The sequence below is a fragment of the Canis lupus genome, chromosome 16 (assembly GCF_048164855.1).
Source record: "Canis lupus baileyi chromosome 16, mCanLup2.hap1, whole genome shotgun sequence".
Classification (NCBI taxonomy): Eukaryota; Metazoa; Chordata; class Mammalia; order Carnivora; family Canidae; genus Canis; species Canis lupus.
The window spans coordinates 40,372,677-40,396,569 of NC_132853.1; the positions used below are offsets into that span (position 1 = coordinate 40,372,677).

Genomic DNA, 23,893 nt, shown 5'->3' on the forward strand with positions numbered 1-23,893 from the left:
TGACAGCGTGTGAAGCCATCCCCACCCCTGACCCACGTGGCTCCAGATGTCCCTTGCTGTGTTGGCCACCCAGGCCGTGGCAACAGTTGATATTTTCAGTAGCAACCTGGGCCTTCCTGCCTGTGTCTGCTGAGCACAGCCTCTTCTCTCTCTCTCTCTCTCTCTCTCTCTGTCACACACACACACACACACACACACACACACACACACACCACCCCACCCCTCCAGACCCCTCATCTGCCACACACAGATGTCATCTTTCCATTCCAACTCACTTCTCTGGAACGTTCCTGCCCGACTCCTCAGCTCTGACCTGCGCTATTCTGGGGTTGCCAGCTCCCTTTCTCACACCGAACTGTGTTCATTTTCACTTCCTGGGCCTGTGTGCCCGCTCCCTGCCTGTGCTGCACACGAGGGGCTTCCTGCGGGCAGGGCCTGAGCCGCGCTGGCGGGGACACGTGACTTCCTCAGAGCCCGCAGAGGAAACCCCCCCTGAGGACACCTTGATTTTGGACCTCTAGCTTCCGGGACGTGAGGCAATACATTTCTGTTGTGCAGGCCACCTGGTGCGACGGAACTAAGAAACTGCTACGTGGAAGGCCGGACCCACGGGCTTTCCTGGGTGCCTGAGCGCGGCGGCCCGCGAGCCTGGGGCCCCGGCGAGGATGCAGTACCAGCGACAGCCTCCAGGTGGCGCAGCGAACAGCTCGCGGGAAGCTAAGGGCTGGAGCTCCGGACCCTTCCCGGGAAGGAGGACCCCGCTCCTGCACTCCCGGGGCAGGCAGGCTGCCACCCCTACCCCGAGCTCCGCCAGCCTCCCGGGCACTGTGTCTGGGGTCCAGGGCACAGTTCTGCTCACAGAGGGCACCCTGGGAGGTCACTCCCATCACCTTGTGAGGGACCCCCTCCTAGGCTGAGTCCCCACCTCCATTCTGCACTTTCTCAGCTCTAGGTGGAGGTTCTCAGAGTCACATTCCTGCCTGCACGAGTCGTCCCCCACTCTGGCAGCAGGAGGAAGGACCAGGGAGAAAGTTCGGGGTGCAAGTGTTTTAGGAGGGGTCCAACGTGCCAGTGGGGAAGAGGCTTCAGGGGCCTGAGATTTTCCTGGCCACCCCTAGGAGGAGAATGGCCGGCCCGGCCAGGGAGGGGACAGGGGGATTTTGAAATCTTGGTGCAACTTATGACAGGCAGGCTGAGGACATGGCCCAAGAGAGCCGACAAATATCTGCCGGGGGCTGATTAAACCTCTGTGATATACAGCCTCTGGGCTCACAGGGCCTGCCTGGATTCCGGGGCTAATTGTGTTCCTCTGGCCAGGCTGCTGGCCTGCTGCAACCTGCCCTGCCTGACCCAGCCTTCCCAGCTGTCCCCTCAGGAGCCACACCAACCCAGCTAAGCCATGATTCCCAGCCAGAAAATGTGGAGGAGTGGACACTTTTGAGGGCGCATACACATCTGTCTAACCCCTGCGGTTAGCATCAGCAGGCCAGCACCCCCTGCCCTGGTCCCTATAAAGAAGCAGGATGACTCACCCTAGCTGGACCTATACTTGGACAGGGCCTGGCTGGTGCATTTTCTTTTACAGAAAAGGAAATTGAGTCCCAGAATAGGGGGGTGGACTTGCTTCAAAGTACATGGAAACACAGTGAAGAGCTGTTTCTAGAAGCTTCCTTGACTACTTCTTTACCCAGCTGCCCAGGCCACCTCTTTAGATTTACAACCCCATTTATTGAGAGCTTACTATGTGCCAGGCGCTTTATACATAGGATCTCTTTTAAACTTCATAACAACCCCATGAGGTGGGCACTATTATTAACCTATTATCCCACCTCATAGATTAGAGAACAGGCATTGAGAAGTTTCGTAGCCAGACAATCTGACCCTGGAGCCCAAATCCTTAACCACTGACCTATCCTACCTCTCCTTAAAGCCTGCCAAGCCCTCTTTTGAACTTCTAGTTGGGGGTGGGGGTGTTACAGATTCTAGGAAACTCCTGAGAAGACCCTACAGATTCTAGGAAACTCCTGAGAAGACCCTCGGGATGCCCAGCCCCTAACAGGGGCCACACCCTGGCCAGAAGGGGTTGGAGCCAGAGAGGCTGGGAGGGAGGGATGTGAAGAAAGCCCAAGAACAGAACCTCAGCTGAGTTCTGGAAAGACCAAGTGAAAGCAGGGGAAAGAGCATGCACGTACCCAGGTGTCTGTCTGCGGTTTGCACAGGAAGGGGGTAAAGCCCTCCTGCTCCCACATTCCCTGAGAGAGGGCTAGAGCTGCAGCAGGGTTGGATTGTGGAGGGAGCCACTCATTTAAAGACAGGTTCACACCAGAGCTGGAGAGCTGATGGAGGCCAGGGCTGCTGCCTGTCTGTCTGTCCATCCATAGGGAACTGGGGGGGGGGGGGGGTGGAGGGAGCACCCAGGCTCCACCTCCACCCCTTTTGCCATGATGAATGGACTTCAGCTTGGGTTTCCATGGGGCCCTCGGCAAGGCAGTAGGGTGGAGTTCTTGGCCCGCCTGTCCAAAGAGGGCTGGAAAGGGACCTTGGAAGCCACACAGTGCCAAGCAGGGAGTTTTTTCAGCTGCAGCCTGGGGAAGGGGTCCTCAGGAAAGAGCTGCTTTTGCCAGAGGGTTAACAGGAGAGGAAGGTTCTAGGCCTGTCCCCAGCCTTTGGCACGGCATGAAGGGCTCCCTCACTAAATCCTTAATGAGCCCAATTACACTCTGGTATTTTCCCCCATGCCTGCCAACATCTACCCTCCTACCTTCCCCAGCCAGGTCCTAGGCCCTGCCTCTGAGAAGGGAGCCCAGCTGGCTGGCCAACTTTAGGCTAGTCCCTGTGCCTCTGGGCTTCAGTTTTCCCTCTTTAAAGAGAGGGGGTGGGGCCGGGGTAATCTCTCAGGTCCTTTGCAGGCTGTGTTGCCACTGCAACACAGAGCAGCTGCTTCTAAGGTGGGGGTGAGGGGAAGACCAGGTCGTATTTGTCTGTTCCAGCCACCAGAGGAAGGCGGGGTGGGTATGGAGAAAGACCTGGTGAGTGCTCCTTGCCCTCTGGCCAAACAGCATCTCCATTAACCCTCACAACAACCCTGTGAGGCTTTACAAATGAGGAAATGAAGGCTCAGAGTTGAAAAGAGAGGCAGGTGAGTGGGGCCAGTCCTCTCCCATCACGTGATGCAGGGGGAGGGGGTGCACACCATGGCAGCCCCCATCCCTCTCACTCACAGGATCACCAACAGGAGTTGGGGATCCTGCCCTTCCCCACCAACCCAGCTGCAGAGAGAAGTGTCTGGAAGAAGAGAGGCCTTGTCTGTTCTTGTCCTAGCAGAGTGTGAGCCCTCCTGGGCCCGGGTCAGTGCCCCTGAGGAGCCACCACTGAGCATTTTGGTCTCTCCTGCCACCTCCCCACTCCCAAGGCTGACAGCTTTCTAGGGTGAGGAGGAGGGTATTAGCCACTTCAGTGCATGGCCACTAACAGGGTGGCATCTGCCCCAGCCATCCTGTGGGCTCAGAGAGCTGGAGTCACACCCAGGTCACACCCAAGACTCCCTGGAGGAGCCAGAGACTCCCACCTAGAGGAGTAGGATGGCCCTTTGGGACCTGCCATGCCAACCCCCAGCCCATACCTCCCTGCTTTGTCAGAGTCGGAGGCCCTGGGATGGGGCAACAGCTCCTCCACTCCAGGTATCAGGAGCCAGCGGTGGGGGGGGGGGGGGCAAACCAAGGCAGCCATGTCTGTCTTCCCATCCAACCATCCAAAGTGGTGACAGAGAATGCCCAACACCTTCCCCTGGAGATGCTGGGTGCTGGGGATTTGTGGAGTAAACTGGCTAAGAGGTGCTGAAAGCCAACACTCAGCTCTAAGGAAGGGAGAGAGAGGGCATGGGAGGTGAGGGAGAGCCATGGTCCAGAGATGAGGTCACCATCCCCCAACACCTCTCCTCCCCCAGCCTGCTCTGTCCTCACCCCTAGTGGCTGGGTGTCCCAGAGGGCCTCCTGCCATCCTGACACCCCCAAAGATAGGGGCTGCCTCTCCTGGGCAGTGATACTCCCTCAAAAGAGCCTCAAGCCACCCCCAGGAAGGAAGTCCTTCTTGCTATCTAATCTGCAACTCTCCTTGCCTCTAAGATGATGATGGGGGGAAGGTGGTTAAGAAGAGAGTATTAGCCTTGGCACCCCCATTTCTAGCCTCTGTTGCCAGGCAAGTCCTGGGAAACCTGACCTGTTGTGCTGGAGATCCCCTAGACCCCCACCCCTCTTACCACCAGGGCCCAGGATCTTGGTCCCTGGTCTCCTCATCTGTGACCTGCTTGTCCAGCCCAGCTTTCCCCAGGCTGAGCGGTGGCTCCCTCAAACCCCATTCCCTGCCAGTGATGCCTCCACCATCAGCGCTTCCAAGCTGGGGCTGGGGCGTGAGTCCAAGGAGCCAGGGGGAGGAGGGTTGGGAGTCCCCAGTCTGTTTGAGAGTTCTGGGTAGAAGGCAGGCCAGGAGAGCCCCACCTATGCCCTTTGCTGAAGATGAGGCAGCTGGGCTTGGAGGGGGAAGGGCGGACAGGAAGGCCTCCAATGACCAGGAATCATATCAGTGGAGGGGGGGGGGCAGGTGTGCTGTTTGCACCCCCAAAAACACAATAGGCAATCACCCCTCCCCTACTCCTTCCATTCTACTTTATCCCAGGGGCTGATAAGGATGGATTGATTTGGGGGTTCTTTCGTTTCCTTAGGAAATGAAAGGGAGTGATTTGGCTGAGCTCCTTGTCTTCAGAGAACTGTCCCCTCCGTAGGGTGGGGGGTCTCACCCTCTCTGCCCTGGGGCTTCCAGCCTCCCTTCCCCTAGGGGGAACTGGAAGTCCTTCTTGCCATCTCCCAACCTCGGCGGTTCACTACGGTGCAGTTCTTGGCTGCCCACCTCCCTCACCCCACACGGTGGGGCAGGGTCCCTGAGCCCTACAGAGCCACCCACAGCACCCCCGCGCCCCGCTCGCGCCGCGGCCCCCTGGGCGCTCAGCCCCAGCGGGCTCCGTCCGGGATGGGCAGCCGGGAGTGCGGGCCGCGGCCAGCGCCGGCGCCTACCTGAACGGCGCTCGCGACCCGAGCGGGGCCGCATCCAGCTGCCCTCGGCCACCCGGGACGATCCGGATTCTCGGCTCCTGGAGGTGCGCGGCGGGTGAGTCCCGGCCTGCGAGTCCCAGCACGGCGGCCGGTCTCCCGAGCCCGCCCCCGGCCGGCCGGCGCCGAGCAGGTGCCAGGAGCCGCGCCGCTGGGAGCCGAGCACAGGCGAGACCCCGGGAAGGAGCTGCGCGGCAGGGCTCCCGGGGAGGAAAGACGAGGGGAGACCCAGGGGTGCTCCTTGCAGAAGGGCTGGGCCCATTGGTGAGTATCCTTACCCTTCCCCCGCCAGGCATGAATGCCCCTTGGCGTCTGAAGGGTCCTAGGGATCGGGAAAGGGAGTCCCAAAGTGGCCACCTCCCAGGGCTCTGCTGTGATCTCCCCACCCCCTTTAAATCGCCTCTTTTCTGGGTGGGGTGGGGAGCTCGGAGAGAAGGAGAAAGCTGACATTCAGGGAGCACCTACTGGGTACCGGGAGAGATGGCATCAATCCTCATAACCACTCTCCCTGAACTGGTTTGATCCCCATTTTACAGACCAGGAAGCTGAAAGACGGGGATGTTAAGTAAGTGGCCCGAAGTCATGCAGGAAGTGAGCATCAAGTGGGAGACTCCAGACTCCTAGGATCCCTTTCTGCAGGTCAGAGGAGACAGCCAGTGGGGAAAACTTCACCCATGCCTGCCGTTGGGATTCTTTTCTGATTTCTCCCAGGGAATCAGTGCATGGCGTCTGGCCCAGGGTGGTGGCACAGTGCAGGAGCATGAAGCCAAGCAGGGGCAGGCGGGGGGCCTCAGGTATGACCTCCTGAGAACGCTCTGCCGTCCTTCTGTTTAATGGAGAGGCAGTAATGGGGTAAGGAGGCGAGTCTCAAAGAAAGAGGATAGAATGGCTCTTGTATATCCAAAGAAGATGTGTCAGTGCTGCTCACCCCCCCATGGTGCTCAGGGCAGGCCTTGTGTTTACCAGGCCCTGGAAAGAGGAAGTCCCACCAAGGGGAGCCCTGGCCAAGCCTCGCCCCCTGGGGCAGGGCACCTGGCTGCTGCTCAGTTTCGCAGAACTTCTTCCTGTACCTCACACCCACCAACTCACTCCTGTCTTGAGGCCTTTGCCCCTGCTGTTCCCCCTGCCTGGAACGCTCCCCTGACCTTCACAGGCTTGTTTCCTCAAGGCTCAGGCCTCAGCTCCAGTGTCACCTCCCCAGACCCCACTGTCACAGCCCAACTATTCCTTGTTCCAGTCTCGGGTTTACTTCCCTTTTGGCACATCTCCCAAGATGTCCTTCTTCTGCTTGGACACTTACCTGTCTCCCCGTGAGGGCACAGCCTTTATCTCCTACGTGTCTAAAGCACCAGCCCAAAGCCTGATGCGTAGCTAACAGATGCTCGATAAACAGTTGCTGAATGAATGCATGAGTTCATTTCCACTCTAAAAGCAAATCCGTATTACACTGCACACTTCAGCTGGGGAATTGTATGCTGTGTGAATGAGATCTTAATAAAGTGGTTACTATAAAAAAGGCTCAGGGTGGGGCTGACTGTCATGGTACACATGCCCCTCGCCATCCGGCAGCACACCCGTCCTCTCACTTGATCCAGTCACACCTCTGACCGGCACAGTCCACATCCTGTGTCTGTCCATGGAGAATCACAGTTGCTCAGATTTGGAAGAGGTCTTCGAGGTCATCCTGTCCCCTCTGGCCTCTGCTTGCATATGCCAAAGATAGGGAGCTCACTGCCTCACAAGACAGAATATTCCATTATTGGGTGGTTGTCAGTGACAGGAATCTCATGGATATGGGGGGCTGGAAAGCTGCTTTCCTAGAATGCTCATGCACAGGTCCTGGATCCACTCCTGGGTCATTTAGAAGAAACACACACCCCCTTCCACAGCCCACTGAACAGGGCTGGCAGCTTCTTCCTTTCTTTTCTTTTTTTTTTATTCATAGAGACACAGCTAGAGAGAGAGGCAGAGACACAGGCAGAGGGAGAATAGGGCACCATGCAGGGAGCCCGATGCGGGACTCGATCCCGGGTCTCCAGGATCACGCCCTGGGCTGCAGACGGCGCCAAACCGCTGCACCACCAGGGCTGCCCTGGCAGCTTCTTCCTAAGGGCTCTCTTCTCCCAGCTAAAGAGACCCATTTCCCTCAATTCTTCTTCCCCTGAGATGGTCACCTCCTCCAGGAAGCCACTCCTTTTTTTAAAATTTTTTATTTATTTATGATAGTCACAGAGAGAGAGAGAGAGAGAGAGGCAGAGACACAGGCAGAGGGAGAAGCAGGCTCCATGCACCGGGAGCCCGATGTGGGATTCGATCCTGGGTCTCCAGGATCGCGCCCTGGGCCAAAGGCAGGCGCCAAACCGCTGCGCCACCCAGGGATCCCCCAGGAAGCCACTCCTATGTGCTCCTAGGACACTTTGTATGGGTCCCTAACACTGTACTTTTCACATTGTATTGAAATGTCTTCCCCAAATCCCGCTCCAGCCACTGCTCTGCACTAAGAGGAGGTAGTTCTAGGCCTTTATTCATGCCCTTGCTTGTGACCAACCCACCTGAAATAAGCAACTTAATAACAATTTGTTTCGGGGTGGGGTGGAGTGGTATTATTATCCTGGTCATATCCCTCTAAACTGATTTAGGCTTGCTTGCTTTTTTTCCTTTCCTTTCTTTCTTAGATTTTATTTTTTCATTTGATATATATAGAGAGAGTGAGAGAGCACAAGCAGGCGGAGGAGCAGAGGGAGAGGGAGAAGCAGGCTCCTTGCTGAGCAGGGAGCCTGATGCAGGGCTTAATCCCAGGATCCTGGGATCACAACCTAAGCCCCTGATTTAGGCTTTCAATGTCCTTAGAACAGAACAAGGGAGAGAATCACTTTTCCCCATTCTCAACCCTGTTTTCTATTCATCTCTTAACTTTTCTGCACTCTTGAGTCAGCTCTGTACAGAACTGGGGGTGGGAGGTCCATACCACCACCCCCCAGGGCTATTTTCACACGTGATTTGCTGGCAAACTCAGCCTCCCCATCTAGTCGCCAAGAGCAATTTCTTGCACTGTGAGCACCAGACCTTAGGCTTAGGCTTGCTGGTGCTCCCGTTCTGCCCAGCCTGTTGAAATCATTCAACAAGACCACAGGTGCCAGCTTAGTGCCACTGCAAAGACGTGGCTTCACCTAGATACCTAGGAATAACACACCCCCAAACTCCAACCCTGCACACAGACAAAACACTGTCATTAATTGTGGGCCTTCTGTATTCTTCCCACACCTTTATCCTCCCAGAGTCCAGAAAGGTCGGTATTTCTCTCCTTACTTTGAAAGTAAGGAAAGGGAGGCTCTGATCTAGTTCAACTGCCAGAGGCCACACAGTTAGAAAGGGGTGGAGTTGAAACCCACCCAAGTTGACTCCAAGTCCTACGCTCTCTGCTCTGGGTCCTTGTGCCTCTGAAGGCCTTATCTTAATATTCTCTGGGGACTTTTGTCCAGTAACAGTGGGATGGGAAAGAAGGAAACATGGAAAGCCTCTTCATAATAATGGGAGCTGGAAGTGCCAGGTGGTACTGGTGCTTCTTGCCCACCTACCACTCACCAGAGGAGGGCTTCAGGCCCTGGGTTATTGCCTTCCCTGGTCGGAAAGTGACCATCAGTCCAAGCAAAGCCGAGTCTAGTTGGACCACTCAGTTCTCAGTACAGTCCAGTCTCATCCTGTTAGCTCCTCTTCCTCTGCCATATCTGTGAGGATCCCCCGGCCCTAGAAGTGTCTGGCACACAAATCCACCAATACATGTGGTTGGATTTGAGGAATGAACCAACTCTCATTGTGAGCACCAGAAATGGACGGGGTCCTTACTCTGGCTGTGTGGGCTGAGGCAAGTTACTTTCCCTCTCTGAGCTTCAGTGTCCTTACCTATAAAATGGGGTATGAATACATAACAGCAATGCACAGGGTAATAGGAGATCAGCCCTGCAGAGTGCCTGACATACATGCATTTGGCCAATAATATGAACATCATTAATGAGGTGTTAGGGGACCGGCTTGAGGGACAGGGCGCTGGGGCTCAGAGTAGAGACGGGACTTGCCTGGCACATGGTACCAGCTTGGAACTGGCCTGCACAGGACAGGAGCCTGGTTGTGCCTGCTTTAAGGCTGAGTCCTATTCCCAGCCCTGTGGGGCCTTCCCTGAGTGCCCAATAAATATAATTTCTCCCCCAAAATTATGAGATGGTTACACTAATCACTCATACTAATGGTAACAAGAGTTCCAGCTGAAGCAAAGCCCATAGCAAAGGGACTCAGGCAAGGAGCCATAGGCCCCTGCCCAGCCATCTGCCTTCTATTCTGCTCATGGCCCCAACTGGGCTTGGGGAATGCAGAGTAATTCCGGGCCCCTGGGTTCCAGGAGGGTGAGAGAACCCTCAGCCTCAGGTGGGCCTGTCCCATCCATCACAGCTCCTTTCTGTTCCCACCAAAAGAGCAGAATCACTGAAGACTTGAACAAATCTGCCATGATCCCTCCCCCAACGGGGCCAGCCTTTTGCCTCCTAAAATAGCCCAGAGCCACCATGTGCCCAGGGCGGCTCCCCACTGGTTGCAAATCCCCCTGAAATTAAATCCCCATCCTGCCCCAAGCAGGATGGCACCACCTCCTACCCTGCTGAGCTCCAGGGCTGGCCAGGCTCCCCCCAGTGGAAACCGGGACAGTCGTCCTTCACAGTGACCGAGACATAAATCCCCAAATAATGAGACAGGCGCTGGGAACACAGAACCAGACACGGTGTTAATTGGTTTACTTCTGGGCAGGCATGATGTGGAGGCAACGGCAGCAGGCCTCGGTTTCCCGGACAGCAAAATGGAGCGGGGGCTGTCATGACTTCCTGCATCCCTGGCTGGGCTGACTTTCTATGCCCTCTGACCGGCCTCCCACCCAGACTCATGGGCAGCTCTTTCCTACCTGCCCAGAACACTAACTACGCAGATGTCGAAGGGAAGGATCGGGATCCAGTTGTCCAGGTCTGGAGGTAGGGAGGCCCAAATCATCCCTCCCACGATCTAGAACCATCTTCTTTCTACTAAAACCAAACCAAAAGGCTCAGTCCACCTCAGCATACATGAGGATAGGGGGCGGGGAGGCAGGAGGGCCCAGTGGAGCCCCCCTGTTCCTCATGTGAGACTGGTGATGGATTCTTGGATGAGCATGAGGTCCTCAGTCTGCAGTGATCAGGACGAGATTATCACATTAAACTTTAAAAGTCTTTGCTCAAAAAGAAGCAGCAGCAGCTGACACCATTGACTCCCCCAACCGCCACCATCACCTTCTCTTGGACCGTGGCCAGATGATCTCCAGATACTGGCCACTTGGAGGCTCCACTGCATTGGGCTAGAGGCAGGGGGATGACCTCTCTGGGCCTGGGCTACATCTGAGTTGTGGTGAGATGGCAGGGGGAGGAGTCAGGGAAGAAGGGTGAGCGTTGTCTGGGGGAGTAGTTTGAAGGGCCTCAGGGGAACTCAAGGAACTTGAGATTGGGCAAACCTGCACTTGGTACAACTCTGCCACTTACTACCCTGTGCCCAGGAACGCACCCCTTTGCTCCACACCTTAGTTTCCTGGTCTGTGAAATGGGGATAACCATAACGATAACCATTAGTAACTCCCCTGACCCAAGGCTGACAGCTGAGGAGATTAACTAAGATAACATACAGACAAAACCCTGCAAGCTGTAAAGAGCCATGGTGGTGTGAAGGATGGCATTGCTAGTTACAGCAGGAGGGACAAAGATAGGGCTGTAGAAAGAACTTCCTCACAGCTGTGCATGGGAGACCAATGGGGGCAAGAAGAGAGACAAGGCCAATGGGCCTGGGTGGGACCCCCAAAATGTCACCCACAATTCCCCTTTCCGCCCAGGGTGCCCATCCCCATGTCCAGACCAAACACCTCCCCTCCTGCCCATCATCTTGCCTTGCAAGGCTGCCAGCCTGTCCTCACTCTTTCCTGGTCCAAAGCTATATCCAACCTGTGCTTGTTGCCAATGCAACGGAAATTATTTCAACCTCCTCACCCAACTTCGCAAAGCTGCCTGGGTTGTATAGGAGAGGCCAGAGCTAGAGGAAAGGGAGGTGGGAACTGGGGTGCCCACAGCAGGGTGGCCCCCTCCCTAGAATATTAACTTCAATAGCGGCGATCAAGAAGGCATTCAGCCTGCTGGGAGGACTTCCCCATACTGCCCATGGGAGGGAAGGGAAAGCCTGTGGGCCTGAGGGTCCTCACCTGGACCTTGGCTACCTTCCCTCTTACTTAAAGGGCTGCATTCAGAGCAGGCTGGGAAAGGCTTTGACTACCAGCCAGGATCAACCCTGCAGAAATTAAGAACTTTGAATTTTCTCGACCCACCCTTCATTTCCTGATGTTCTTATTTAGTTACTCTGTTCAACAGAATCCTCCCACCCCAGCCCACCCCACTGGACCTTGGGGCCCTTCCCCTTCCTCAGTATTAGAAGCTGAATCCAGAAGAATGGAGGCAGGGAGAAAATGACCCTAAGATCCCAGGGTCACCCTGAGTTGGAGGGAGGGAGATGGTGGGGTGGCCATGGTCTACCTTGCTGGCCAGGGAGAAGTGCCGACCACATCAAGGAGTCCTCCTTTCAAATCCGCTGGAGGGGGGTGGAAGCACTCGGCCCTTGCAGGCCATGAAGGAGTCCTTTCAAAACGAGCCAAGAAGTTCCAAGAACGCCCCCGGATGGGCTGCTCAACATGTCCCCTGGCCCCCAGGCTGCTTCCCATGGCAGGGCTGCTCGATGGCCTCAGCTGGGAGGTGGTGTGGAGCTCAGGACACACCACGCACTGGAGTCATCAGACCTTAAGTGAGTGGCTTCACCTCTCTGATCTGTAAAGTGGGCCCAATAATATCTATGTCATGTAGTTGTTGGGAAAATTAAGAGACGATGTAGGGAGGTGCCTCCTTTTGTGCCTGCCACAGAGTAGGGGCTCAGTAAACTCACAGAATAAACATCTGCTGGACACCTGCTGTAAGTCAGGCTCTCCATTCTTCACCCAGGAGATCCAGCAATGAACAAAAGTCCTGAGGGGACTTTTATGGCGCTTGCAATCTGGGGGCAATTGTCACAGTCACTAAGTAAACCACACAAGGTCAGGGAGGAAGAGTGGCCAGCCTCCCTCAGGAGAGGACAGTTCAACCCAAACCTGGTTGATGTGAAGGACAGGCCTGCCTGAGGGTCCTCAGCCCTGGCTACTCACTGGAATCACAGGGGCAGCTCTGAAAGCATCTGATCACAGGGCCCCTCCTGATCAGAGGTTCTGGTGGGATGGGGCTGGGGTGTCTCCTGGAAAAGGAGATTTTAAATTCTGCCAAGGTGATCCTGGTGTGCAGTCAAAGGTGAGAACCCCTTCCCCTACAGTTTTCCCAAGTGCCTATCCATGTGAGTGTCACCTGGGGGGCTTGTCTCTGGCATCCTGTGCTGAGCTACAACTTTAGGGGCTCAGATTTAGGGGCTGGGGTGAGGCCCAGCATCTGCCTTTCTAAAAAGTACCCGGGTAATTCTGAAAATTAGGCAGATCTTGAGATGTGTCTAGAAGATGAAGTCTGAGCTCAGAGCTTGGCACTGAGAGCCCCCCACTACTCACCCCAGCCATGCCCCCACAGGACCTCCTGCGGCTTCAGGACACACTGACCCGTCTCTGCCCTCAGTCTGGGAAGCGCCTTCTTTCTCCCCATCAGGTCCTGAGCATGTTCCTAGGCTTGTCATGGAGCCCGAAGGTCCTCACTGCTGTGGGCTTGGGATCTGTTTCCTTGCCAACCTCAGCCCCTTGGCTGAAGCCCCTGTGTCATTCTGTCCATGCTTCATGCCCGGCCAGACCCGGGGCTCTCGGGTAGGGCTGGCTTCTCCGACCACATGGCACAAGGGTATGCCTCATCCTAGTTGAAGGAATAGCAAATCTACCCCCGCCTCTTCTGGGCACAGATGCCCTCATAACTGTGCCAAAGGTGATAGGGTTGTGACCTGCTCTGAGAGATCCATGCTGTGTCCCTTCCCCAGGTCTCTGATCCTGGGCTCCTCTTGTACAGTCTGACTCTCTCTCTCTCCTATTGCACTCTTCCCTGCCCCAGGGGCCAGGCCCTGGGAGGGGAGACATTGCACAGTTGGGTTCTCCAAGGCAAAAGTGTGCCAGCATACACCCCTACCCTTGTTGAAGAATCAGGGCCCCCCCACTCCAGGTGTCTGGGATGGTAGCCACTCCTTTCTCTTTGGAAGCAACATAGTAGGGCAGCCTGGGTGGCTCAGCGGTTTAGCACTGCCTTCGGCCCAGGGTGTGATCCTAGAGACCCGGGATCGAGTTCCACATCGGGGTCCCTGAGTGGAGCCTGATTCTCCCTCTGCCTGTGTCTCTGCCTCTCTTTCTCTCTCTCTCTCTCTCTCTCTCTCTCTCTCTGTGTCTCATGAATAAATAAATAATCTTAAAAAAAGAAAAAAGGAAGCAACATAGTATAGCCATAATGCCTGGGTTCAATCCTACGTCTGCCACTTCCTAACTGTGTGTGACCTTGGCCAGCTCTGTACCTTGGTTTCCCCATCTGTAAAATAAGAATAGGGATCCCTGGGTGGCGCAGCGGTTCGGCACCTGCCATTGGCCCAGGGCGCGATCCTGGAGACCCGGGATTGAGTCCCACGTCAGGCTCCCGGTGCATGGAGCCTGCTTCTCCCTCTGCCTGTGTCTCTGCCTCTGTGTGTGTGTGTGTGTGTGTGTGTGTGACTATCATAAATAAATAAAAATTAAAAAAAAAAGAATAAATAGTACCTCTCTCAGAGGGTTATTAGGGGGATTAAATAAGGCAATAGTCATTAAGGTCTCAGCAAACAGGTACATGGTAATCACTATGTGTGTTTGTTTGTTTTGTGTGTGTTTTTTAAATAATGTTTTAAAATACACAATTCAAAAAAAAAATACACAATTCTATGAAGATGATGCTTTAGTCCATCAACGAAGTGGGTCCTGATAATGCACCAGGTCTGGGAGGCAGGGATGAAGATTCCATTTTACTGGTGAGGAAACTGAGGATCAAGGAGAAGAAGGGACTGCCTTGGACAACACCCAAACCTTGCATGTACAGCGCTTCCAGCTTCTCTCTCTAGTACCCCCAGGCCCACCTCCCTCACTTCTCGGGCTCCTGGCCTGGCCCAGGTGGGCTCCGTGCCCTGCATTGACAGAGGTCCCTTTGTACCCCTGCCCAGGGTCACACCCTGAGCTCAGAGCCATAGCCAAACAAGCGCCTTGTGTCTGGGTCTGTCTCACCGCCAAGCCTGCGGTTGCCCTGGCCTCTCCAGCCACGTGCTCTGGCTGGGTGGATCTGCAGGCCGTCCCCTACCCCTACCAGCCCCCCACTCCAATCTCAGCAGGGCATCCCTGACCCTTCCTCTGCTACATTCAGCCAGGAGACAGACTGGGAGGCAGCCCCAAGGACAACACCCCATCCTTGGTCTCCACCCCGTGCAAATTCCAGGTGGCCAGACTCTAAGGTGCCTGGGGCCCTAGTGGAAGGGACAGGCAGGGGCTGAGAGGGTGGGGAATGACATGGAGGTTGCTCTGGTTACCCACCCTTTCTGTCTCCCCAATCTTTCTTCAATCTATGGCTCCTCTTTACCACCTAGACTGACATAACAGCCTCCTCACCAGCCTCCCTGCCTCCACTTCTCCATCTCTCACCTTCCCAGTTTGTTCTCCATGCACCAAAAGGAGCCTTTCAAAAAGGCAAATCCAGTCACATCCCTCTCCTCCCCTAAACTTCCAAAGCCTTCCCTCTCACCTCTTCTTATCCCCAGCCTGGAATATCTGGCCTCTGCCGTCTCCCTTAAACCCTTCTGCTCTTCAGATCTGCCCTTCCACTGGACTCCTCCCACAGATTTACTGAGATAAGAAATGCAACTCTTGAGAGCACCTGGGTGGCTCAGTCAGTTAAGCATCTGCCTTCAGCTCAGGTCGTGACCCAGGACCCGGGGATCGAGTCTCAATATCCAGCCCCATATTGGGCTCCCTGCTCAGTGAGGAATCAGCTTCTCCCTCTCCCTCTGCCTTTCCCCCTGCTCATGCTCTCTCTCTCTCTCTCTCTCAAATAAATAAATAAAATCTTTATTTTTTATTTTATTTTTTTAATTCTTTTTTTTTAAGATTTTATTTATTGATTGATTCATGAAAGACACACAGAGAGAGAGGCAGAGACACAGGCAGAGGGAGAAGCAGGCTCCATGCACCGGGAGCCTGACGCGGAACTCGATCCCGGGCCTCCAGGATCACGCCCTGGGCCAAAGGCAGGCGCTAAACCACTGAGCCACCCAGGGACTCCCCTCTTTTTTTTTTTTTTTAAGGATTTTATTTATTTATTCATGAGAGACACACACAGAGAGGCAGAGACAGAGGCACAGAGAGGAGAAGCAGCCTCCATGCAGGGAGCCCGATGTGGGACTCGATCCCGGGACTCCAGAATCATGCCCTGGGCTGAGGGCAGGCGCTAAACCACTGAGCCACCCAGGTGTCTCATAAATAAAATCTTTAAAAAAAAAGAAAGAAAAACAACTCTCCTAAGAATATTACCAGTAGAGCTAACAACTGACAGCTAGAACCAGATACAGAAAAACTCCTCATTGACTAAAATGGACAGAAGAATCCATTCTTGACCACAAATGCTTTTGAAAATTTAGATCTTCCAAAATTGGATGCACTTACTCAATCAGTTACACAATGGCTGAGACAAAGGCCAGGAGCCTTTAATTGATGGATCAAATCGCGACAGCAAAATCTATACCGAATTGATGTCGATGAAAATAATTCCAGTAAGATTAAAATGGAATGAAAAAAATGGCTATGTGTTTAGCTGTACCATATAGGAAAAACTGAAAAATCTGATCAAGGAATTAAATTGGATGAAAAGAGTTAAAACAGGAAACCACTTTCTAAAAAAATCTTCAGTGCTGGTATGTTTTGGTTTAAAATGTTTGCATTCAAAACATCCTGGGGTCCAAATGTCCAGGTCAAAAGATCCTATGCCCCTCTGATGTTTTTGTACCACTCCCTCCCCTGCATAGGACACTCCAGCCACACTGGGCTCTTTCTCTCCCTGGAGCACAGCAATGTTCCTCTGACCTCAGGAGCATTCTCATACCCTGTTCTTTCTGCCTGGAGCACTCCTTTCCTCCTGGCTCCTACCTTATTTTTTTTTTTTTTAAGATTTTATTTTTTATTTTTATTTTTTAAAAAATTTTATTTATTTATGATAGTCACAGAGAGAGAGAGAGAGAGAGAGAGGCAGAGACACAGGCAGAGGGAGAAGCAGGCTCCATGCACCAGGAGCCCAACGTGGGATTCGATCCCGGGTCTCCAGGATCGCGCCCTGGGCCAAAGGCAGGCGCTAAACCGCTGCGCCACCCAGGGATCCCTTAAGATTTTATTTATTTATTCATGAGAGACACAGAGAGAGAGGCAGAGACACAGGCGGAGGGAGAAGCAGGCTCCCTGCAGGGAGCCCGATGTGGGACTCGATCCCCAGACCCTGGGATTGTGACCTGAGCCAAAGGCAACACCCAACCACTGAGCCACCCAGGCGTCTCCCTTCGCTGCCCTTCTTAAGATAGATTTCCTTCCTGCCTCCCCGAGCTCTTTCTTCTTCACCCTCTCTTATCCCCTCCTGAATTCCCAGGGCAAGCCTAGCAAGTACAACACATAGTAGGTGTTCAATACATATTTGTGGAATGAATGAATAAATCAGCGTCACGAGGGTGTGGGGCCGGGGAATGGGCTGGAGCTCACAAGGGCCTTTGAGAGAAAAAAGGGACAGGACAGAGATACAGTCTTCCACCTCTGCTCACCCCCCGCCCCCCTTACTCATGATTCCAAGTTCCAGAGAGCCCCATTAGCAGGAGAGAAGAGAGAAGACAATGTCAGACGTGTTTCACCTCTGCCCCTTGCCCAACTTCCCGAGGCTCAGGTCCTCGTGCCAACTGTACCCGCTGCCTCCCAGCCAGGCTGCCCCCACCACTGCCTGGCTCCCACTTTTGGCTGTGGGCTAGGCTATATGGGGAAGCTTCCTGACCTCCCCTCTAGCCTCCCCACCTCCACACCTCATCCTGAAGCCCCGGAATAGCTGTCCCAGACTCAACCAAGGGACAGTCGCATTCCCAATTAGCACCCAGATGGTTGAAACCATATCTAAAAGCTTCTCGTGTCCTTCTCCCCTCAGGAAGCTGCTAACTAGGACAGCAGATCTCAGAATGAGGTCACAAGAATGCTACCTGCCCCTACACTCCCTTTCCAACAGGAGACATGGGTGGGGAGCAGAGCCTCTTTTGGAGGCCAGTTAAGACAGAGGGGATGTGGGAGGGGGAGATGCAGGGAGAAGTGGGTTCTTTTTGCTCAAGCGGCAGGTTTGGCTCAAGCTGGTAAGGAGGCCTATCTGTGGGGAGTGAGGAGACCTGGTTTCAAGGCCAGACTCTGCCTCAGTGGGGATTTCCTTACCTCTTCAGGCACTCAGAGGGCAGGATGAGACAGTTCTGTATATAGTATGGTACCACGATCCAGGCATGGACCTTAGACTCCCAAGGAGATGGTTCTGGAATGGATCCTGGGAGGTCCCGAGCCCATTAGAGCATCATTTCTCTGTTCAAGTCTCACGCTAGCCACGACTCAAGCCTCAGCCATGAGAGTGGATTAGGCAAAGGGGCAGACTTCTCCCACTCTCCGAAAACCATACGGGATATGTTCCTCTTTGGGAACCCCCAAAGAACCCAAGGGTTCCAGTTCCTAATACCTTCCCTAGATGTTTCCCCTCCCCAAGGTGAGGGATGGGGGTGATAAGGAGTGTGGCTCACACCTGCCCATCCTGCCCATCCAGTGGGAGGGGTGGCTAGCATCAGGCCATCCGGGGAATCATGGACTGAGGTCAGGAGGACAAAGAAGAGGCAGGTGGGACCTGGGGGAGGGCAGTGAGGGTGGTGGGACGTGGCAGGCCAGGACTGGCCTCTTGCCAGGGCATCTGAACTGGGGAGAAGTGTCTGTGGGTTTGGGCCTCTCCCCACCCAAGGAAACCTTAGTCAAATAAACAGCCAACACAGCTGCTCCTGTGCTAGAGGCCAGGGCAGTGAGGAGAGGCCGGCTGAGGTGGGGATGCCTGGGGAGAGGGCAGGAAGGCTGAGCAGGCCTCTCACCCTGGGGGCAGTTGGCGGAAGAGTTTGGAACAGGGCGGGGAGCATGCTGGTGGTTTGGAGCAGGAAGCTTGGGCCTGGGGTGGGTGCTCTGCGCTTGGCTGCTTCGAGGAAAGGGAAAGTGTCAAGTCAGGCCCACTCTGATCACTGCCTCTTCTGAGGGAGACTCCAAGTCCCCAATACCCTTTCTTTGGCTCAGGGTCAATCAGATGAATCAGACAGACAAGGGGCTCTCGTCCTTGTTGCTCTGGACCTCCAGCCCTGCTCCCAGGCTATGACCCTGGGCCTTGTGGCTGAAGAAGAAGAAGTCTGGAGCCAAATCCCCCAAGTTCAGAAGTTCTCAGCAGAGGAACCGGGGGAGGCAGGCTGGCATCTGTCCTCTCCAGAACCTGATATTCCTCCTCCCCTCTTTTGCCTGGGAGGGGAGCGGCCCAGAAGTGAAGGCAGCACCACACCCCATGCTCTGTCCTTCTACACATGCAGAGACATTTGACTGTTCTGTTCCGGGGGGACACCTCCCGAGAGTATGAGAGAGTTCGGAGAGACACACATGCAGACTTAGTGGCAGAGATGGAGAGAGGTAAATACAGGAAGACAAACTCATAAGATGCCACACAATCAGGAGGCATAGAGCTGAGAAATAAGGAGAGAGACTGTATGTGTGGGGAAGTGTATGTGCGTATGCATGTGTGTGTGTGTACACATGCATGTGTGTGTGTGTGTGTGTGTGTGTGTGTGAGACAGAGATTGAAGGGCAGAGACACACAGAGGAAAAGAAAGAGGGGCACCTGGGTGGCTCAGTGGTTGAGCGTCTGCCTTCGGCTCAGGTCATGATCCCGGGGTCCTGAGATCGAGTCCCACATCGGGCTCCCTGCATGGAGCCTGCTTCTCCCTCTGCTTATGTCTCTGCCTCTCTCTGTGTGTCTCTCATGAATAGATAAATAAAATCTTCAAGAAAAAAAAGAGAGACTTAGAGAGGGACAGAGATGCTCCTCCAAAGAAAAGGAAAGAGAGAGAAAGACCAAAAAAGAGATGGCTTTTCTCTCCCCAGAGACTGGGAGAGAGGAGGGACGGATGGAAATGACAGGCATCAGAGCAGGGGAAGGCCCAAGCAGGGGACACAGGGACAGGCAGGCTGAGAGACTCAGGGCCTAGGGACACTCAGGACAGACTTGGAGGTGGGGGATGGAGGAGCTGAATGTCAATGCAATAGGGTTTGCAGGGAGTCCCGGGAGGGCACTGCTGCCGTCTTCTATCCCCTACACGAAGCACTGTAGGCGTCTGGCCCCCAGCCACCCTCAAGTCAGCCAACCCTTGGCCACTGAAGCTGGCAGGTCACCCAAGGTGAATGAAAAGTCACCGATCGGGGAGGGTGTGACTGTGGCTGCAGTGGAAGCCCTCGGGTGGCCCAGGTGCCCGTGTCAGCCTGGGCCAGTAGGGGCTCCATACCTAGAGATTGCACTTGGAGCCGGGTGTAGGGGGTGCAACTGTACACAGCGCCATCTGCGAGTTCACGTAGTGGGCATGTGTGCCGGGCTGCGCGAGGGTGTCTGAGTGTGAGTGTGGCTGTGTCCAGTTCCATCAAGTATACTTCCCGGCGCCAATGAGGCCAAGGCGGCAGGTTTCATCCTCAAAGAGCCCAATCGGAGTCAATGAGCGTCAGAGATGGCCACAAAGAGCCCATGCGTCTCTCTCCTCTGAACAGACGGTATGCCCAGGTGCCACAGGGCACTCAACGGTAGTTGAGACCAGTGTGCCATTCATGCCCACCAGGGATGACTCCCACTGTCCGGCCAGCTGGTCCCCACACTCCTCTCCAGCCAAAGCCCCAGATCCAGACTTATGGGAGGACCCACGTTAGGGACGCACAGCCCCTTCCTGGCTGCGGTGCCTCTCTCTCTGAGAAGGGCAGCGGGAGGGGTGGTGGGGGGGTGCATCCCTGAGCACCCCCAGTCTTGTATCCCTCCCCCTCTGCTGCTGCAGCTCCGCTGAGCTCCTGAGGCCCAGAGAGAGCCCACACCCTCCCCGTGCTCAGGAGCCAAAGCAACTCTCTCCTCTCATCCATTCCCTGTTCCCTCGTAAGCGTCACAGGACATTTGAAAAAACTGTCCCAATTTTGGGGTGGAGAATGAGGTTAGCGAGCCCAAGCGGGGACTGCTCATCAGTGACAGCTGACAGTCTTCATTTCACCTTGAAGCTCCTTCCTGGTCTAGGTGGGCGTGTCCTAAACCCAGTTTTACTGTGGGGGGAGGGGGTTGCTACTTTCCTGGGGGACACAGAGGGTAGGAAGGGAATTCACCGAATAGCAGTTTCAATACGGGTGCGGCCAGGCTCACCCCAAACACTTGTAGGGCTGAGGGCAAGAGAATAAGTGGGGGCCCACATATACATGTCTAAATATTTAATAGCTAAATAAAAGGTAGAAACCGAGCCAACAAACTCTTAATTAAAATATGTTCTACTGTCCTGTCTTGACAAGGACACTCTCATAACAACCTGGAAGACCACATTCCGATTTAGATCTCTCTGCCTCCCGGGAGTTTTTTGGGAGAATGATGCTGTGCAGGGAGAGCTCCTTTCTGCCCCAGAAGGGACTCAGGTGCACGCATGTGGGTGGGTGCCCAGCTTCACATCCTGGTTCCGCCCTCATGCCTTGCAAACAACTGCCCCTTAGCCATTATCAGGTGCCCTCAGCTTTAGGGGTGCACACACCAGTGGCAGAGCCTGCACTGGGGATAGGTCCAGGGTAGAGGCTTGCATGGGCTACCAGCAAGCAGGTGACCATCTGGGCAGGGACCCCCCCCAAGCCACAGGTCTGGGGAATGTGATCTTGAAGGAGATGTACAGGCTCATTCCCTGAGCCTCTCACTCCACAGGGAGCGGGAGGGCCAGAGGAGGATGTGAGTGGAGCCCTTGAAGTCACTCAGGGTGGACACGGGCACTTCCTCCCCTGCCCAGGTTTAAGGGTGCTTACTGGATTCAGCCTTCCCCAGCAGCCTCCAGAGCTCAGGCCAGCAGCTGAAGCTATCTTTCCATTGGAGGGCAGCTTGGGCCACCCCCACCCCCCAAACAGGATTTTCAGTCACTTGTATTATTTACCTTCCTGGAAAAATTTAGTGCGGCTTGATACCAACTTTGGATTTCTGGAGGTGGGGAAGGCAGGGAGGTGATGACAACGGGGCTTTTTTTTTTTTTTTTTTTCATTTGGGTCTCTAAGTCACTCTGTTCCCTTGAGGCAAAGCCCCTGGCTCCTGCTGCCACTGGCCCCTCCCCCATTGGGGCCCCCTCTTCACCCTGGAGACAAAAAAATAGGGCGAGGAAAAGAGGAGGAGAGGGGCCCTGGGCAGCCCAGCCAGGTCCAGCTGAGATCCAGGACCAGCACGGGGCCGGGGCTGGTGGTGGTGGTGAAGGGTGGTGCTCTCTCTGGCCAAGTTAAAAAAAAACCTTCCACCCCCCCTCAGCCCCCCCCCTCCCCCCCCCCGCAGATCGGCTTTGCTGTCCTACACGCGAGGGGACACTTATACTTGTTGAGCTCTCAGCAGGCGCCAGACACTCTGCTAAGTGCGCTCCATTCGTATTCTCATATAATCCTTGCAGCCACCCTATGAGGTGGGTTCTATTATTATTATCCCCATTTTACAGGTGGAGAAGCAAACTCAAAGAGGTTAAGTATCTTGTCCAAGGTCACACGGTGGGTGCAGGTGATAGAACTCAAGTCTAACTGACCTCAACAACCCCACTTTTTCCACTATAGCACTCTGCCTCCCAGAAGCAAGAAGTGAGCACAGAAGCAGAAGGGATGAAGGTCATATACGAAAAAGAACTTTCTGACAATGAGAGTTTGGGTGGTGAGAGGAGACAACTGAATGGGGAAACTAGACATACACAGGAAGCCTGTGTTGGATCTCTATCTGTCCCTGGGCTTGTGATGGCCTCTGGAAGGTCTGTGGGGTCCTGGCTGGATCCAGACCTCCCTTTTATCTACAGTCTGGAATCCTCTGCTCTACCCCAGTCCAGCACCAATGCCCAAAGTCTGACTCTCCCTTGTGGCTCTGAGCACAACATCTGAGCTGTCAGCCTTGGACCTCTTCTTCCAGGAAGCCTACCCTGAGTACTAGGAGGCAGGACTCCTTTCCTACAACCCAAATCCCAATACAGAGGGTACAAATGCACCCTGTTTCTGCAATAAGGCTCTCTTCGGTGATCACCTTCTCCACCTGGCTCTGGAACATGAACACAGAAAGTAACTAGGCAGTCCCCAGGCTCTCTGGGCTCCCCAGACCATCTGGACGATCCCTTGCTCCCTCAATCCCCCTCACCCATGCACATCTGTACCCAGGTGTAACAAATGATGCGGATGCCCTGGGCTTACTGGAAAACACAGGTCCCAGCTCAGCTAAGCACTCTTACCTCATTTACCCACAGGACAGAAGCTGATTGAGTCACTCCGTCACTCCCTAAGGGCGGGGAGAGGATGCTGCACTTGGAGGGTCCTTACCCAGAGCACTGTAGTCACTACCCTCACCCTGCTCTCCTCCAGAAAGCTGCGTGCCTAATGCCCGGCCCTGTCCCTCCTCACCCCTCAGAGCCCACCCCGGCATCAGGGATAACCAGCCAGGAGCCTCTAAACTTCTCCAGAGTTTAGTTCCACCCTTTAGATGCCCAGCGTCCGTGCGCAGAGCCAAAGGGTTGTCCTCATTGTCCCTTGGGGGTCCCCCACTTTTGAGACCAGGGAAGAGGACAGGTGGAGGGGGCTGCCTTGATCTCCCGCCCCTGCCCTCGAGTCCTCAGCGTGGACCAGCCCGCGTCGCTGACTTACCTGCAGGGCAGAGACGGAGCCCGCCGCGGCCACCTGCTCTCGCTGCGCTCGGGAGCGCGGGGATCCGGGCTGGCCGGGGAGGGGGCGGGCCCGGGAGGGGCGGGGCGGGGCCCGGAGGGGCGGGGCCTGGGAGGGGGAGCCGCGGCCGAGCCCGGCCCCGAGTCGCGGTCGGGGCGGGTGGGCGGGTTCGTTCAGGTGTGCAGAAAGCTAGGAGAGCTTCTGGGCCACCAAGGAGGGTCTGGAGCTCTGGCTTACTGAGAACTGAAAAGGTAGGATGCCTGCGTCCCGAGGACCCCCTGAAGCCCCCTGCTTCGGGCAGCCTAGCCCACGTGGCTCCACGTGAAGACCCTTCATCAGAAGAAGCAAGCCTGGGAACCTCTCCTGGCCTGAGTTCCCCCTTCCATCCTAGCTCAAGAAAGTTCTCCCAGCCTGGTAAGGTGGGTGCGAGATAGGTCACCCCCTCTAAAGTCAGGGCCTCCCATCCAGGGGTCAGCTATGCAGGGGTTCAGACCACTGAGGGGACCACTAGATGCCCCGGTCTTTATCCTCAACCCATCTCTCCCTGCGACACTATCCCCTGCCCCCAATGCCAGCTTGGGGCCCCTCAGCTGTCATCATTTAGCCCTGGAATGACAGGCGTCCAGACTCCGTGCGTTCAGCCGCATTCAAGGCCACTGAGCTTAGCACCCCTGGGCCCCTGCCCCCCTCCCTCTGCCCCCAGTCGCTAATTTTATTGACCTGTAAAAGGCACGTTGCTGGCAGGGGA

The 23,893-nt window shown here is 55.1% G+C and overlaps 1 protein-coding gene across 8 annotated transcripts in view; it reads right to left on the reverse strand.

The window, feature by feature from the left end:
- LOC140606744 (uncharacterized protein C17orf113) overlaps positions 1-23,191 on the reverse strand; it is a 53,275-nt gene extending 30,084 nt beyond the window's left edge. For 3 of the 8 annotated variants that reach the window (XM_072780559.1, XM_072780558.1, XM_072780556.1), the window contains exon 1: positions 5,070-5,481. In XM_072780559.1, the coding sequence (XP_072636660.1) occupies positions 5,070-5,367 (298 nt within the window). In that variant the 5' untranslated portion in view covers positions 5,368-5,481. Of the gene's footprint in view, positions 1-275; positions 422-5,069; positions 5,483-23,127 lie in introns of those variants that run through there. The other 5 variants (XM_072780561.1, XM_072780560.1, XM_072780563.1 and 2 more) reach the window with 4 other exon arrangements.
- Positions 23,192-23,893: the final 702 nt, after the last annotated feature.